General features: G+C 52.6%; 1 protein-coding gene across 1 annotated transcript; it reads right to left on the bottom strand.

Moving 5' to 3' along the window:
• On the bottom strand, positions 1-11159 carry rhobtb4 (Rho related BTB domain containing 4). The gene is given in 11 exon segments (XM_062454272.1): positions 1-2870; positions 2997-3102; positions 3213-3301; positions 3429-3579; positions 8673-8791; positions 9541-9760; positions 9967-10518; positions 10520-10623; positions 10626-10755; positions 10974-11018; positions 11020-11159. Coding segments are annotated over 11 exon segments (1773 nt in total). The 5' UTR covers positions 11098-11159; the 3' UTR covers positions 1-2691.
• Between the last annotated feature and the right edge of the window lie 2698 nt (positions 11160-13857).

The following is a 13857-nucleotide window of genomic DNA, read 5'->3' as shown; positions in this document are numbered from 1 at the left end:
CCTTCCCCCCAATAGAAAAAAAAGCTTTTCCCTCAGAAACAGCGGTGTCTAATGTTGTCCTTTAGGTCTCCAGGCAGGGACGAGCAGACCAGGACTTAAGGGGGTCTGTTTCCCCCAGAGAGAGGCTCGGACATGGGCTTTAAGCGCCAAGTAGAGGCCTGCTCCTCGCTGGATGATATCGTGTGGAGCATCGACAGAGACTGAATCCATCAGCTCTGCTATCCGTGTCATCTTCTGCAGAACCTGTCTGCTTCTTCATACAGCTAGCCTTCACTAGAACTGTCATCGGATACTAGTAATCTTGTTCCAACTAGGACATGTGACCAAGCAGGAAGTGTTTGTGGGCCATGACAACCATTAGGAAGACTAATGCACCGACAGCTTCTTGTCTCCTGCTGAGCTTGTGGAGTTTGGTCAGTGCATCGCCATCCAATACAAGCTCCTTCAAGGCACACTAAAGATGTTCTAGATATTTCCAGGGTGGAAAACAATGTTGGGTTTTCTTTTTTTTTTCTTCTTCACTATCTCTCTCTTGCTAAGAATCAGCCCAATTCGCGCTTGGGTCTCGTGAGATCCTATCTCACGTCTATTTCGGTAGCTGTTGATGACTCCGACACGCCTCTCGTGAAGAGCGGCGGAACACGTCTCACGCTATCCGGCTCCCACTGTCACCTGGGTAAACCCGGGGGGAGGAAATCTCAAACCCACAAATAGAAAAATGTTGCGTTTTGACATTCAATTCCAAAAGCCTTCAAAACTAGCACCCTTATGAAAAAAGAGACAAAATAGCACTAAATGCATTCGCTTAATTTAGTTGCTGTCCCAATACCCCTGTTATATTGCATACTCCTCAAGCACAAATGTTATTTTCAGTTCAATATCAAACTCCTTGGCATACATACCAAAAGAGATGCAGTTCCATTGTAAATCAATATCATCATCTTTGTTAACAGTTCATTAATATAACACACGCCTTATTCAAAACAACGGCAGTCCACGAGAAGTCTAAGAAATTAAAAAGCAAGTGAAATATTTGGTCTAATACTGCATTAAACCTATGTTCATTTCATTATGCTCTTCATGAAATGACCAACACTGGAAATAATTGCCTCATGAATGTATTTACCGACTACTATCACTATCAGACTGCTACAAACCTTTGGAAAAGAGAAAAAACTCAAACTTTCTGAAGCTTAATAATATAAGAAACCCCCAAAAGACAGAAGAACACTTATTGTGCATCACATTTGAATTCTGTAACACTTGAGTGGACTTGAACTTTCCTTGCAAGTTAACACTGAAGAAGGGCTGGGGGGACATCTGAAACAAAACTGACATAAATCACAGAGGTTAAGTGTGTGTGTGTGTATGTGTCAGTCCTATTGAAGAAATCCTGAGCACCACTTTAGCAAGAGGAGTTGAAGGCAACATCCAGTAGCACTTTACGACTACACCACTGAGGGGGTCGACGTGTCAACATGGTCGATCTCCCTTCCCTCATCCCTCTCTCCCCGCCTCGTCATCCCCTCTCTGCGGGATGGGAGTCGGGGAGAGAGATACGAGTGACAGGAAAAAGAGAGAGTCACAGCTTGGTTTTTGGTACGAGGCATCAAATGAACAATGACAGCCGTGGTCTGGTCTCAGGACGTCGGTTCAAAAGCCCAAAGTGTGAACGTGACAGGCTACAGTTCACCTCGGACACAAAAGCGGGATATAGAAAAAACACACAGGGCGGGAAAAAACTCCTGTTTGCTCCCAGTGAGGGTTCGTGCTGGTACCCTGAGCAGTGCTGCCCCCTGTGGTGTGGGGGTGTAAAGGCAGGCTGGTTGAGGGGGCTTCTACAAGCAAAAGTAGGGCTCGCAAATCTGTACAGTACCGTTCGGACCACTGGGTTCTCCTGCGGGCAGTGGTGCGGGAATACAATTAGCCTTCCTTCCTGTTCAAAGTTCAGTTGATTCGATGGAGATTTGGTACATTTTAACACTGTTGTCATCTCATGGTGTTCTGGGGGTGATGTTGGGTGGAGGCCGGTACCAGAACCTAGACACCCCCTCCCCCGAACCCAACCCTCACACGATACAAACGGAGGGAAACAGCAGGATGGGGTCGAACCCCCTTCAAAAGAACACCACGGGGGGGGGGGGGGGGGGCTTTTCAAAATAAAGGCGTTTGGACAGGAGGCTGAGAACAGATGATGGTTGAGACTCAGAGAAACGCAGCCACACGTCCGATCCCCAAGCCTCTGTTTTGATCGTCCTGGTCCTCAAACACCCGAGGAGGGCGGATGAAAAAAAACGAAAACACGATAAAAGCTCCCTAACCCCGAGCGTAGGCCCAGCTCCTGGGTGTAGTGGTCGGCATGGAAGCTCTGGCGCGTCAGTGTGGAGGGAAGTGAGGTGCCGAGCAGCAGAGGTCAGGGTTGGGCACAGCTGTGGAGAGGGTGCTGGTAGGCGGGTGGAGCTATGCTGGAGGTGGGGAGTGGTTGGGTCGGGGACACACCCCCCCCCCCCCGACCCAAAGAAAATCTGCACGTACATACACTAGGAAAGGAGAGGGGCCCTCCCGCATGTGGTGGGGGGCGACGGGCGGGCAGTTAGTGGGCTGAAAGCTCGTCCCGTATCGGATGAGAAGCCGAGACGGGAAGGCGGAGGGCCCGAGGAAGGGGGGGGGGAGGCGGGTCGCGGCTCCTCCTCAGGAGACGTGAGGCGAGGAGGACGGCTGCCTCCAGAAGCACCAGCCTCTCTTGGTGTGCTGCTTGCGCAGGATCTCCTCCTCGCGCACGCGCTCCTTCTGGGAGCGCAGGTAGCGGTCCTCCTCCTTCAGGAACCACACCGGGGGCCAGCGCTGCTTCTCAAAGTGCCTCTGGTTGTCTGACGGGGTGGGGGGGGGGGGGGGGGGGAGGGGGGGGGCAGAGGGGGGGGGAGGAGATGACTCAGAATCAGGAGGAAGTGTATAATGTGAGAAATGAGGGGGGAGGGGGAGGGTGTTGTAACTACCTGGAGACATGTTCTTCATCTCTTTGGGGAACTTGCGACACACGCTGTTGTAGTTGGTGCAGATGTGATGGAGGCACCAGGCTGCCAGCTGCTTGGCGTTGTGGAACTGCACAGCAGACGGGACAGAGGAGCACCGTCAAGGACCCCCCCTTCGTCTGACGACAGTGTGCTTGTTTTCGAAGAGCGAATCCTCGAAGGAAAGGTTGAAAGGCTTACCTGCGCCAGCTCGAGGTACCCCAGCACCTGTCCGTCCATATCAATTCCCTTTACGCTCCACTGGAGCAACTTATCCACCGCGTGCTTCTCTGAGAACGACACACAAACCACAAGCGCGTCAACAATTCCGGAAACATTCCGCCCCCCTCCCCCCCCCCCCGCACTGGGCCAGGAGTAACTGATCATGTGAGGGGTCGACGCCGGGCAGTGACCTACCGGTGAGGGCGACGAGGCGCGGAAGACACAGCCGATTGGACAGGACGATGAGCTCCATGGGCTCGAGGGTGGGAGAGGGGATCAGCAGGCTGCTGTAGAGGAACTCCAGCACAGCTCGCATGCAGGCACTGCTGCTGTTTGGGATGGGCACCTGGAGAGACAGGAAGGAGGTGGGGGGAGAGCTTTGAACCCGAGTCACTTCCTGTATCTCGGGGGGTTTCCCCTTGCGGTTTTCACCCACAATCCAGGGAGGGGGGGATGTTGGTGATGGCCAATGAGAAGGGAAACGCTGCCAGAAAGGTTCTGTGACTCCAATATGGGGGAGGCTGGGAGGAATTTGCTCACCGCTCAGGACAAAACCTCTCTCAGTATCAGACCAGTTATGAGTCACACTGTACAGACATCTGCTCATTCACAACAATGGCTCACATTGAGAACACACTCAAACAGCTGTGATATCTCTCTGTCTCTCTCTCTCTGTCTCTCTCTCTCTCTGAGCCTGTCTCCCTGTCCGTCTGCCCGTCTCCCTGTCCGTCCGAACAGCCGTGATCTGCACACACACAAAAGTATTGTGTACATCTGGACCAACAAGTCGTAGCAGGAATGTGACCCTAGGCGACTGAGTGAGTGAGGTCTGTGGGAGGGGTGGGGGCACACTAGGAGAGTGATGTCACAGGAAGCCGTGTGGCCAGAGGGAGGTGGAGGTAAAGGGCACCCGGGCCCCTCTGAGGGCCTGTTTGATACCGCCTGAGATAAAAGCCCTGTCTGGTGCCAGTGACGCTCACTCTGTGGCTAACACTGAGGACCTCAAAGCCCCCCTAAAGTAACCCCCACTGAGCTGGACACCACGGGGGACGTGCGGGACCCCGGGGGGGCCGGGGGGCCAGCCCTGGATGTGCACCAAAGCTGGCAAACTCAGAGAACCACATCAGCAGGACAGAGAAGCGGTCAGATGAATGTCTTCAGGTGGACAGTCACAAACAAAGATACACTCTCTCGTGATATAATGTGTGTGGGTGTCATCAGCACCCTTTGAAGGCCCTGGTAGGAGCAGCACTCCCCTATCCCTCTATCCACAGACCCGTAGCAGATCTGGAGGATCGCCAGGTGGGAGTCTGTCCTGAGAGCAGAGCAAACAAAGGCACACTTATTAACCCAACCAAGAGAGCGGAATAAAGAGCTACATAGGGAGAGAGAGAGAGAGAGAGAGAGAGAGAGAGAGAGAGAGCACCATGACAACATCTCTCCTCTCACCCCATGTTCACCTTCCGTCTCTCTTGCAGCGAAAACACCACACACTACCCTCGGTGGCCTGTAGGTGTCACTAAGCTATCACTCAGAGGCGGTTTCCCGGTGCAGTAAATGTTTAGTTCAAGGTGTTACAATGCAACTTCGTTACGAGGTAGAGGAGGGAGGATAAGGGTGCCCGCCTCCCCCCAGGGGTCCTTCCCCCTCAGGCCCTGGGGGTGCCTTCACCTTCCTCTCTCTGAGCCAATTAGGAAAATGTCAGCTTGCTATTGACCCCTAGTTCTGGCTGAAAGGTCAGGGAGGGAAGAGGCCACTTCTGTGCTCTAAACAGCCTTGGGCCCTGACAGGGACAGGAACATAAAGCAGCTGGCAAATAGACTGGCAGACAGACAGGCAGGTAAGTAGAAGGGCAGGTAGACAGACAGGTAAACAAACTGGCAGGTACACAGACAGTTAAACAGACTGGCAGGTAGACAGACAGGTAAACAGGTAGACAGACAGGTAAACAGACTGGCAGGCAGACAGGCAGGTTAGCAGACTGGCAGACAGACAGGCAGGTAAGCACACTGGTAGGTAGACAGACAGGTAAACAGACTGGCAGGTAGACAGACAGGTAAACAGACTAGCAGACAGACAGGCAGGTAAGCAGACTGGCAGACAGACAGGCAGGTAAGCAGACTGGCAGGTGGACAGACAGACCGATAAACAGACTGGCAGGTAGTGACTGACAGGAACAGGGAACACCTGTTCTGTTCCTCAACCTGCTTTTGCGTCACACCTGACTTTCACCGGTTCATTAACTTTCAAAGGTACAGACAAAATGAGTTCCTAAGAATAAAGTACTGTCGAAAAGCATAATGTCAAACCACTTAGTGGCCAGACAAAAAAATTGAAAAAAAGTAAGAGCGAAGACAGATACATAGTGAAACAGAGAAAGTGTGTGCGCGAGAGAGAAACAGAAAGCGAAAGGGACGGCAGAAACAGGAGAGAATAAACCGGTAAATACGCCCACATTTTGGGGATGTTTATGCTGCCGTCTTCTCCATCAGCCGCAGCTCAACCCTCTCCTTCCTCCTCGGGGGTCTGTCGTCACCCCTCCACCAGGAGCGTGTGAGGGGGGGCAGGAACTCCCACCGGCCACCTCCGCCCATCCTGAGCTCACGAGCCACAGACACAGTCACATAGGGCACGCACGCCTCACGCACGCCTCACGCACGCCTCACGCACGCCTCACACACACCTCACACACGCCTCAATGGTGTCCCGGGATCGCTACCAATGTCATGGATCGCATGACTCGTCCCCTGTCATATTACCCTTTAAAGCACGGTCATGGTCCACTTTTCGAGGCGGCCTCGATACATTCACAGACATCTATACAATGAAAGTAGAATCGGCGAAATGATTCCCGTGAGTGGACTTAGCGGTGTGGAGGAACGAGACGGTAAGAAATAGTGACGCTGTTCAGCCACAGCATGAACGCTGAGCACTCGGGGGTTAAAATGACATGAGGAAGTGGTCAAGAAATGCTGTCAGACTACATGCGGTCATTTGAACGACTTTCACCAGACCACAGATAAGACATTGACTGTCGGTTTCAGTCGCAACAGGGCCGCTGGTATTCTGAGAAAAAAAATAAACAGATTGGAGACTTGGTTTGGTTAATAACCTCTCCTCAACGCCCTCTCACACGGTATTGAAGGAGTCTCGTTTGATCCCTTTTTCAAAATCTTTCTTTCCGTCGCCATCATGTGCTTCCCACTCGTTCGTTGTGGAGTGGCGCGCCTTGTTCTAAACACCAGACCGCATCTCGCGTATTTATTTCCATTCAGCTCCCCTGAAAAGGACGAGAGCCCAAATTGCCTCCGGTTATTTTCCGAGGCAGTCTGCCTGTGTGCGGTTTCTCTATAGGAGCAGCGCAGTTAAGTGTCGCAACAAGTGTCTCCACTGATGTTCCATTCAGACCCGCTCCTCTAAATAGCCATGCGGGGCAGATGAGCTCTGGACGACCGCTGCTGTGGCGATGGTCGCCGTGACGCGAGCCTCCGTCTGCACGCCGTCTCAGTGACATCAGAGGCACATCTGTGCCACTCTGAGGCAGTGAGTGTGTGTGTGTGTATAGACTTGTCTGGGGCCTGATGCCAGCAGGGGAGCCAGAGTTTCCTGAGAGGGTCTGGGTGAAGGATGGGTGTGTGTGTGTGTTTGTGTGTGTGTGTAAGAGGGGGGGGGGGAGCTGACCTCAAAGCAACCACATGCAAATCATGTCCCCATAACCCTCTATCTACCAAACACACAACACACAAACTCTCTCTCCCACACTCACAAAGACAAACGCTGACAGTTTTAGCCTTTGCAGTGTCTGTGTCTTTGTTCCTGCTGCACCTGCCTACTGCCCAGTGCCAGTTTAAAAACACAAAGACTACCCCGATGGACAAAACATGGGCCAATCAGTGTAACCATGGATACTGGCAACTTACCAGTTGGGCCACACAGCCCACCTACCCTTCCAATCTCCTCTGAAGGGGATTTTGAAGGCCCCTTTAGTGCCAAGCCCTAACAATGACCTCAACCCTCTCCTCCCAACCCCACAATGTTTCGTTCACAGGGTCTCACTGTTCAACCATGGGAGAATTCGGACTACCTCTATCCTAACCCCGCCCCCCTCTCTCTCTGTGGTAGCTAAAAGGTGCAAGGCCATCCAGCCAAACACCAGGCCCAGCATCCTGTTTCCTCGGTTCCACTTCCAGGCCATGGGGGCCATAAGACAAACCCAGTGGCACTTGTAACCGTGGGATGGGAGTCAGGTGGCTGAGCGGTTAGGGAAGCGGGCTAGTAATCTGAAGGTTGCCAGTTCGATTCCCCGGCTGTGCCAAATGACGTTGTGTCCTTTTTCAAGGCACTTCACCCTACTCGCCTCAGGGAGAATGTCCCTGTACTTACTGTAAGTCGCTCTGGATAAGAGCGTCTGCTAAATGACTAAATGTAAATGTAACCGTACCTGGGAGATCCAATTGAACAGGCGGGACCCAGGATGAGGAGATCTGCGGGGGGAACCCGAGCCGAGGGTAACCTAACGAGCAGCCCAGGGAACAGTGACCTGTATAGAGGGATTCTGGGCCTTCATTAAGGGCCGTGACAATCGTGGCGTGGACACCTTGCATGTGTCGACGAGTCAGCCGGTGAGAGACTGCGAGCGTGCGGAGAGGCAGGTGGAGCCGCCCGAACGAAGGGTATGACAGGAAGTAGATGCACAATCTCTCCAATCTTATCCTTTATTCAATACGGACGTCCCAGGGTCGCGGGGAGGCAGTGTATTCTGCAGTTCTCTCTTCTCCAGATCAGAAGACAGCTGATAAGAGTGTCCAGGTTCTGGACCTATTGGTTTACAGGGGTTGTGATGTGATACGATCGCACGTCACCTGACGTACAAGGCTTGTTCTCCGGACAGGAAAAAACACAACCGCACAACACAGGAAGTGGGTCTGAAGCAATTTCCTGTTTTTTGTTTTTTTATCTACTGTTTGAGGTTTTCCGTTGAAACAGACCACGGTTTGTCTGTGTGTGTGTGTGTGTGTGTGTGTGTGTGCGTGCATGTGTGTGTGTGTGCATGCTGGACCACGTGCCACTGTAGGCTGTGCGCTGTATTCTACAGACAGTTTGGCTTGGTAGTTGGGTTGTGCTGTACAGTACAGTATAGGCATTGTGCGTTTGGTAGCATGTGAGTAAAGGTGTGTACTGTAGGTCGCTGAGTAAACAGCGGGTCTCTTCCTGACACATATAGAGTAAATACTGTAAATGCAAACACACACGCACACATACACACAGCGCTAATGAATATACCATATCAGCTACCCACTAAATGACGTTGAGCATCTTTACTGTGGGCAGGCCACTAATCCCTGTCCATCGTCCCGCAGGGTGTTCTGGGTAATTGAGGCTGTGGGGGAGTCTTGCCTTATCAGAGGCAGCAGTGTGTGTGCGTCTTCCATATCTAACCTCCTTGATGTAGCTCTCCATGAAGGAGCCACGGAACATGGCAGCCATCCAATCACAGCTGGAAATGAGCAGAGGCTTATGGGCCGGGAGGTAGCCGTCGTCCAATTGGAACACCACATCTAAAACCGGGGGGAGGGAAAAGAGCACTCATCTGGAAGTGTGCCACAGAGTGGACGCTACAGAGGGGAGACAAAACATACACAGACAGACAGGCAGACAGACAGACAGGCAGATAGACCCACAGACGTAGAGACAGATAGACATACAAAGAGATAAATAGACAGATAGACAGACAGAGGTCTAAAAGAACCCGACAGAGGAAGCGAAGGACTGGACACTGACAAGCAGGCGCCGTGTCATTGTACTCTGGATGAAAACACAGTAACACGAAAGACTATCATAGTGGGGATTGTTAGGACAAACTACATCCCTGTTTAGTTTTTTCCATGGCAGGCCATGGCAAGAAAATAAAATAAATCTAGAACTAGATTTCTAGTCGCATTTACAGATTCCGAAACAAAAATCCCTCAACTACTGGTCGGGAAATGTAAAGGTAAATAATACATTTTCAGGTAACGCAAGGGAGCGTCTAATTCTCCTGATGCTGACAGCATGAAAACAAAAGAATCGTGGCTGGAGAGAGGACAGATTCTAGGAAAAACCTCAGAAAGGAGAAACTTTAGATCGGACAAGCTGCCAAGCAAACAAAGACATCACAGAGACCATGGACAAGACAGTCATGTCACGCACACACTAACACCAGCAGAGAAAATCATTTCCGAGAATACAGATGAACCGTTGATACCGAACTGTTGAAAATACGACACACACACACACACAACATAAGAGTCCCATATGGGTCTGTTACCGGCGAAGGTTCCCTTGTGGAGGCATTCCTTGATGCGGTTGGCCCTGCGCACATGGAAAGCCTTGGTGATCTCCTGGTTCATGAAGCTCTCGCGGTTCAGCACGTTGGCCACCATCATCCTCAGGTCGAACACCTCCAGCAGCTCAGCGATGGTGGCCACCTGCATCAAGTCACCGCGGCCTTCATCCAGACTTCCTGTGTACAGATACTGGAGCACCGCCTGGAAATAGCCCAGCACAGATGTGGTCAGATCAAGGTTGCATCGGGTTGGAGTTAGGGTTGGGTGAAGGGTTAGGGCAAGGGAATGTTCAGCTCAGCTCTGAAGAGATCTACGGACTGTTGGGGGATTCTGTGCGTCGCTAAGACTAAGTGGGCTCTGGAAAAATGGCTGACTTTAAAGCCTGTGGAGATGTTGTGTGGTCTCACCTGGAAGGGCTCTTCCTGTATGAGGCCGTCCATGGCGACCACGGTCATGTGACGCGGCCGTCCCGTCATGGGGTCGTCCACGTGCTCCAGACACACGCTCAGGAAGCCCCTCCCCCAACCTGAGAGGGCGCGGCCCGCCCACTGCACCCTGGCGGGCAGGGCGTTGTCGCTCTGGGAAGTCCTCAACGAGCCCTGCTGGAGCAAGGGGGGCCGCTTCTGGCCCCGGGCGCCCCCCTCGCAGCCCTCCTTGTCGATATCCAGGCTCTTGGTGCGGCCGGCCTGCTCCTTGGCCCCCCTCCTGCTCTGCTCGTCCTCCTCGCTGCTCTCCGCCCCCTCGCCCTCCCGCACCTCCCCCGAGCCTGAGTCGCCGAGGTCGAGCGTGAAGAGGTCGTAGAACTTGGAGCAGGACGTGGCCAGGTAGACCTTGTGGGCGAAGACGCGCGTGGCACCGCCCTGGAGGAGGAAGAGGACGTCGGCGCAGTGGGGCTGGCAGAAGAGGGAGTCGGGCGCCTCGCCGTCCGTGGGCGGGGGGTCGGGGATGCCCACCACGGGGCGGGGCGGGGCGGGGGGGCAGGAAGGGGGCCTGCAGGAGGGGCCTCTGGACCCTCTTCAGGTGGGACTTCCAGAACTGGAGGTGGCCGCGGGAGATGAGGGCGCTCGGATGGCGTTGTCGAAGACGTCCTTGACCCCGAACTGGGCCACGATGCTGGTCTCGTAGTACGGCACTCCCAGCTCCTTGGCCACCTCGTGGCCTCTCTCCGGGGGAAGGATGTCGGTGGGCTTGATGGTCTAGATGGAAAGAGACCGGAAACGGAGAGAGAGAGAGTCAGGGCAGCGTCAGGAAAAGAACAGAACAATAAAAAACGACTGAAAGACTGCACGTGTTTTGAAACGAGGTACGAGACCGAAAGGAGTAACTCTGCACACTCCAACACCCAACGTGTCGTGTCATGTTGACGAGCAAGGAGCGTGTGTGGGGGGGGGGGGGGGGAGGGGCGGGGGCTCACTTGGCGAAGGGGCCGTCGGGCGCGGTTGACGGCGTCCAGGTCGGCGGTAGCGCAGGTCCAGATGGCAGCCCACCAGGATGATGGGGGTGCGGGGGCAGAAGTGCTTGATCTCGGGGAACCACATGGTCCTCACGTGACGCAGGGAGTTAGGGTTGGCCAGTGAGAAACACAGCACCACCACGTCAGACCTGCAGACGCCAGGGGGAGGGAGAGAGAGAGAGAGAGAGAGAGAGAGAGAGAGAGAGAGAGAGAGAGAGAGAGAGAGATGAAGAGATGAGAGAGAGAGAGAGAGAGAGAGAGAGAGAGAGAGAGAGAGAGAGAGAGAGAGAGAGAGAGAGAGAGAGAGAGAGAGAGAGAGAGAGAGAGAGTAGAAATGACAATGACAACAAGATGAGAGGGAGGGAGGTGAGAGAGGAGGTTCGGGGAAGAGTGTGGCCAGTGTCTGTGGAGAACGTGCGGAAGTAGAGAAGCCTAAGAGGGGCCTGTTAGGCACTCAGCCTGTATGGATGGTGCCGCTAAGCAGGATGGGGGCAGGGGTAACATAGGGTCATGGGTGTGTGTGTGTGTGTGTGTGTCTGCAGTCGGCCTCTTTCACTGGCCTCTTTCACTCACTCTCTCTCTCTCTCTCTTACATAAACATACCAAGCCCGCAAGGCTGCCTAGGCCAAAAAGGGATGCTAAGAATAGAGCTATAGTCAAGGCACACACACACACACAGGTCTCGCGACAGAGTGTTAGAGTGAACCGACAGGGACACTTGGGGCTGTTCTCCAGTGAGGGTGTCATAGACAGGGCTGTGACAGGGCTAGGGGCTACTGGTGTGCTGGCGCTCCAGTCCCACTGTCCTGGCTCCGGACAGACAGGTGACCACACAGACTATAAGCCCGTGGCTTTTGTTTTCCTCAAGTAGCATTTAAAGTTTGGACGTATTAAGCAAGGACATTTGCAATTTGGCATTTGCAAGGACCAATGGCATTTTGAGAAGCAGTGTTATTGTGTAAATGGAGACTGTAGCTTTGTCGACAGATGTGTCTAGCTGCGCTAGATCCAACGTACAGCCGCTGTGTGTATGAGCACTAAAGGCACAAAGGACTGTGAGCTAAAGACTCAATTCCATGTCAATACTAGTCCAGCTACTTCTCACAGTGGAAATGACTGACTTGACAAGCACGGGGGGGGGGGGGGGTGGACTGGATCTGTAGACTACCAAACAGGGACCCTGGCTACATGGTCCACAAACTCGCAGGAATTCATATAACTTGGGTGGTCCTTTACATTCTCCCTGGGCTGGGCATAATGGAATGCGCTGGAAGTTATTACATCACAGGTTTAGTATTTGGCACGTACACACACATGGGCGCGCACGCACACACACACAGGATCTCACATTAGCACTCTGTCAAAGACTCATTATCGTGGCTCACGGTGGTTTTAATCCATATTTGCGTGTACGTGCCATTGCCCTCGTGGTCAAGTCTGTGTGGGTGTGGTGCCTGTGTGTGTGCATAAACAATGTGTGTGTGTGTGTTTCTGAGTAAGCTTCGATGAATGCCCAGGCATCCGTGCAGAAATGTGGATGTGTGAATCAGACGATAAGTCAAGTACACACAACAACTGCCATTTAAATCCATCAACCCAGCGACCAATGATTTACCATCTGCACGAATGAATAATGAATACAAGGAGTGCTTTACATGGGCGACTCCAAACTACAAAGGTCAGCTGCTGGACCTATTTATGTAATGCCCATGTGTGGCATATGTGTTTGTACATGTGTGTGCGGTGTGGCCCGAACGGACGTGTGCACGGGGGAGCGTGCGTTGCACGGCGTGCCCGTGTCCGTGCGTGAATAGAAGTGTGTGTTTGTAGTTTATGGAGGTTGTGGAATGAGTCTTAAGGCCTGTCACCTGATAATGTCTGTCAGTCAGGATATCACCCACATACTGACACAAACTTTCCAGTGTTATTACAGATCATGCAGGATCTGTTACAATGGGTCACAGTGTCCACAAGTCCACTGGTCAGGTGTATATCCCATCAACATAATGATTCATCTTTAATGTGCAAACTTTGTGTGTATCAAAACAATGAATGACATATAAACTATATAAAAGGAGTGTGAATAGTGTGGGACATCTGTAGTTCTAAGACAAGAGGGTCAGGGTAAGGTTAGGCAGGCAGGCAGGCCTAGACAACTAGACAGATAAACAACAGGCATGCAGGCAGGCAGACAACTAGACAGATAGACAGGTAAACAGACAGGCACGCAGGCAGGCAGGCAGGCAGACAACTTAACAGATAGACAGGCAGTCAGACAGGCATGCAGGCAGTCAACTAGACAGATAGACAGGTAAACAGACAGGCATGCAGGCAGACAACTAGACAGGTAAACAGGCATGCAAGCAGGCATGCAAGCAGGCAGACAACTAGACAGATAAACAACAGGCATGCAGGCAGGCAGACAACTAGACAGATAGACAAGTAAACAGACAGGCATGCAGGAAGATAACTAGACAGATAGACAGGTAAACAGGCAGGCATGCAGGCAGGCAGGCAACTAGACAGATAGACAGGTAAACAGGCAGGCATGCAGGCAGGCAGGCAGGCATGCAGGCAGTAGGAGCAGAACTGTCTCTTATCAGCTGACTGCAGGCTGACTGTGCATACACACACACCAAATTATAACATCAAAACAGACATGCAGAGAGAGAAAGAGAGAGAGAAATAGAGAGCTGGGACCCACGAACAAACACAGTGAGTCAGAGACGTTTTGACATGCATGCAACACACACACACACACACACATAAATACACACTGAGCCTGCCAATCAAAAGCCAGATCCACAAAGAGAACTGTTACACAAACCCAGCCCCACCCAATCCC

Source organism: Osmerus eperlanus, chromosome 28 (genome assembly GCF_963692335.1).
Source record: "Osmerus eperlanus chromosome 28, fOsmEpe2.1, whole genome shotgun sequence".
Lineage (NCBI taxonomy): Eukaryota > Metazoa > Chordata > Actinopteri > Osmeriformes > Osmeridae > Osmerus > Osmerus eperlanus.
Note: the sequence above shows the minus strand (reverse complement) of the source record. Positions and strands in the feature narration are given on the sequence as shown.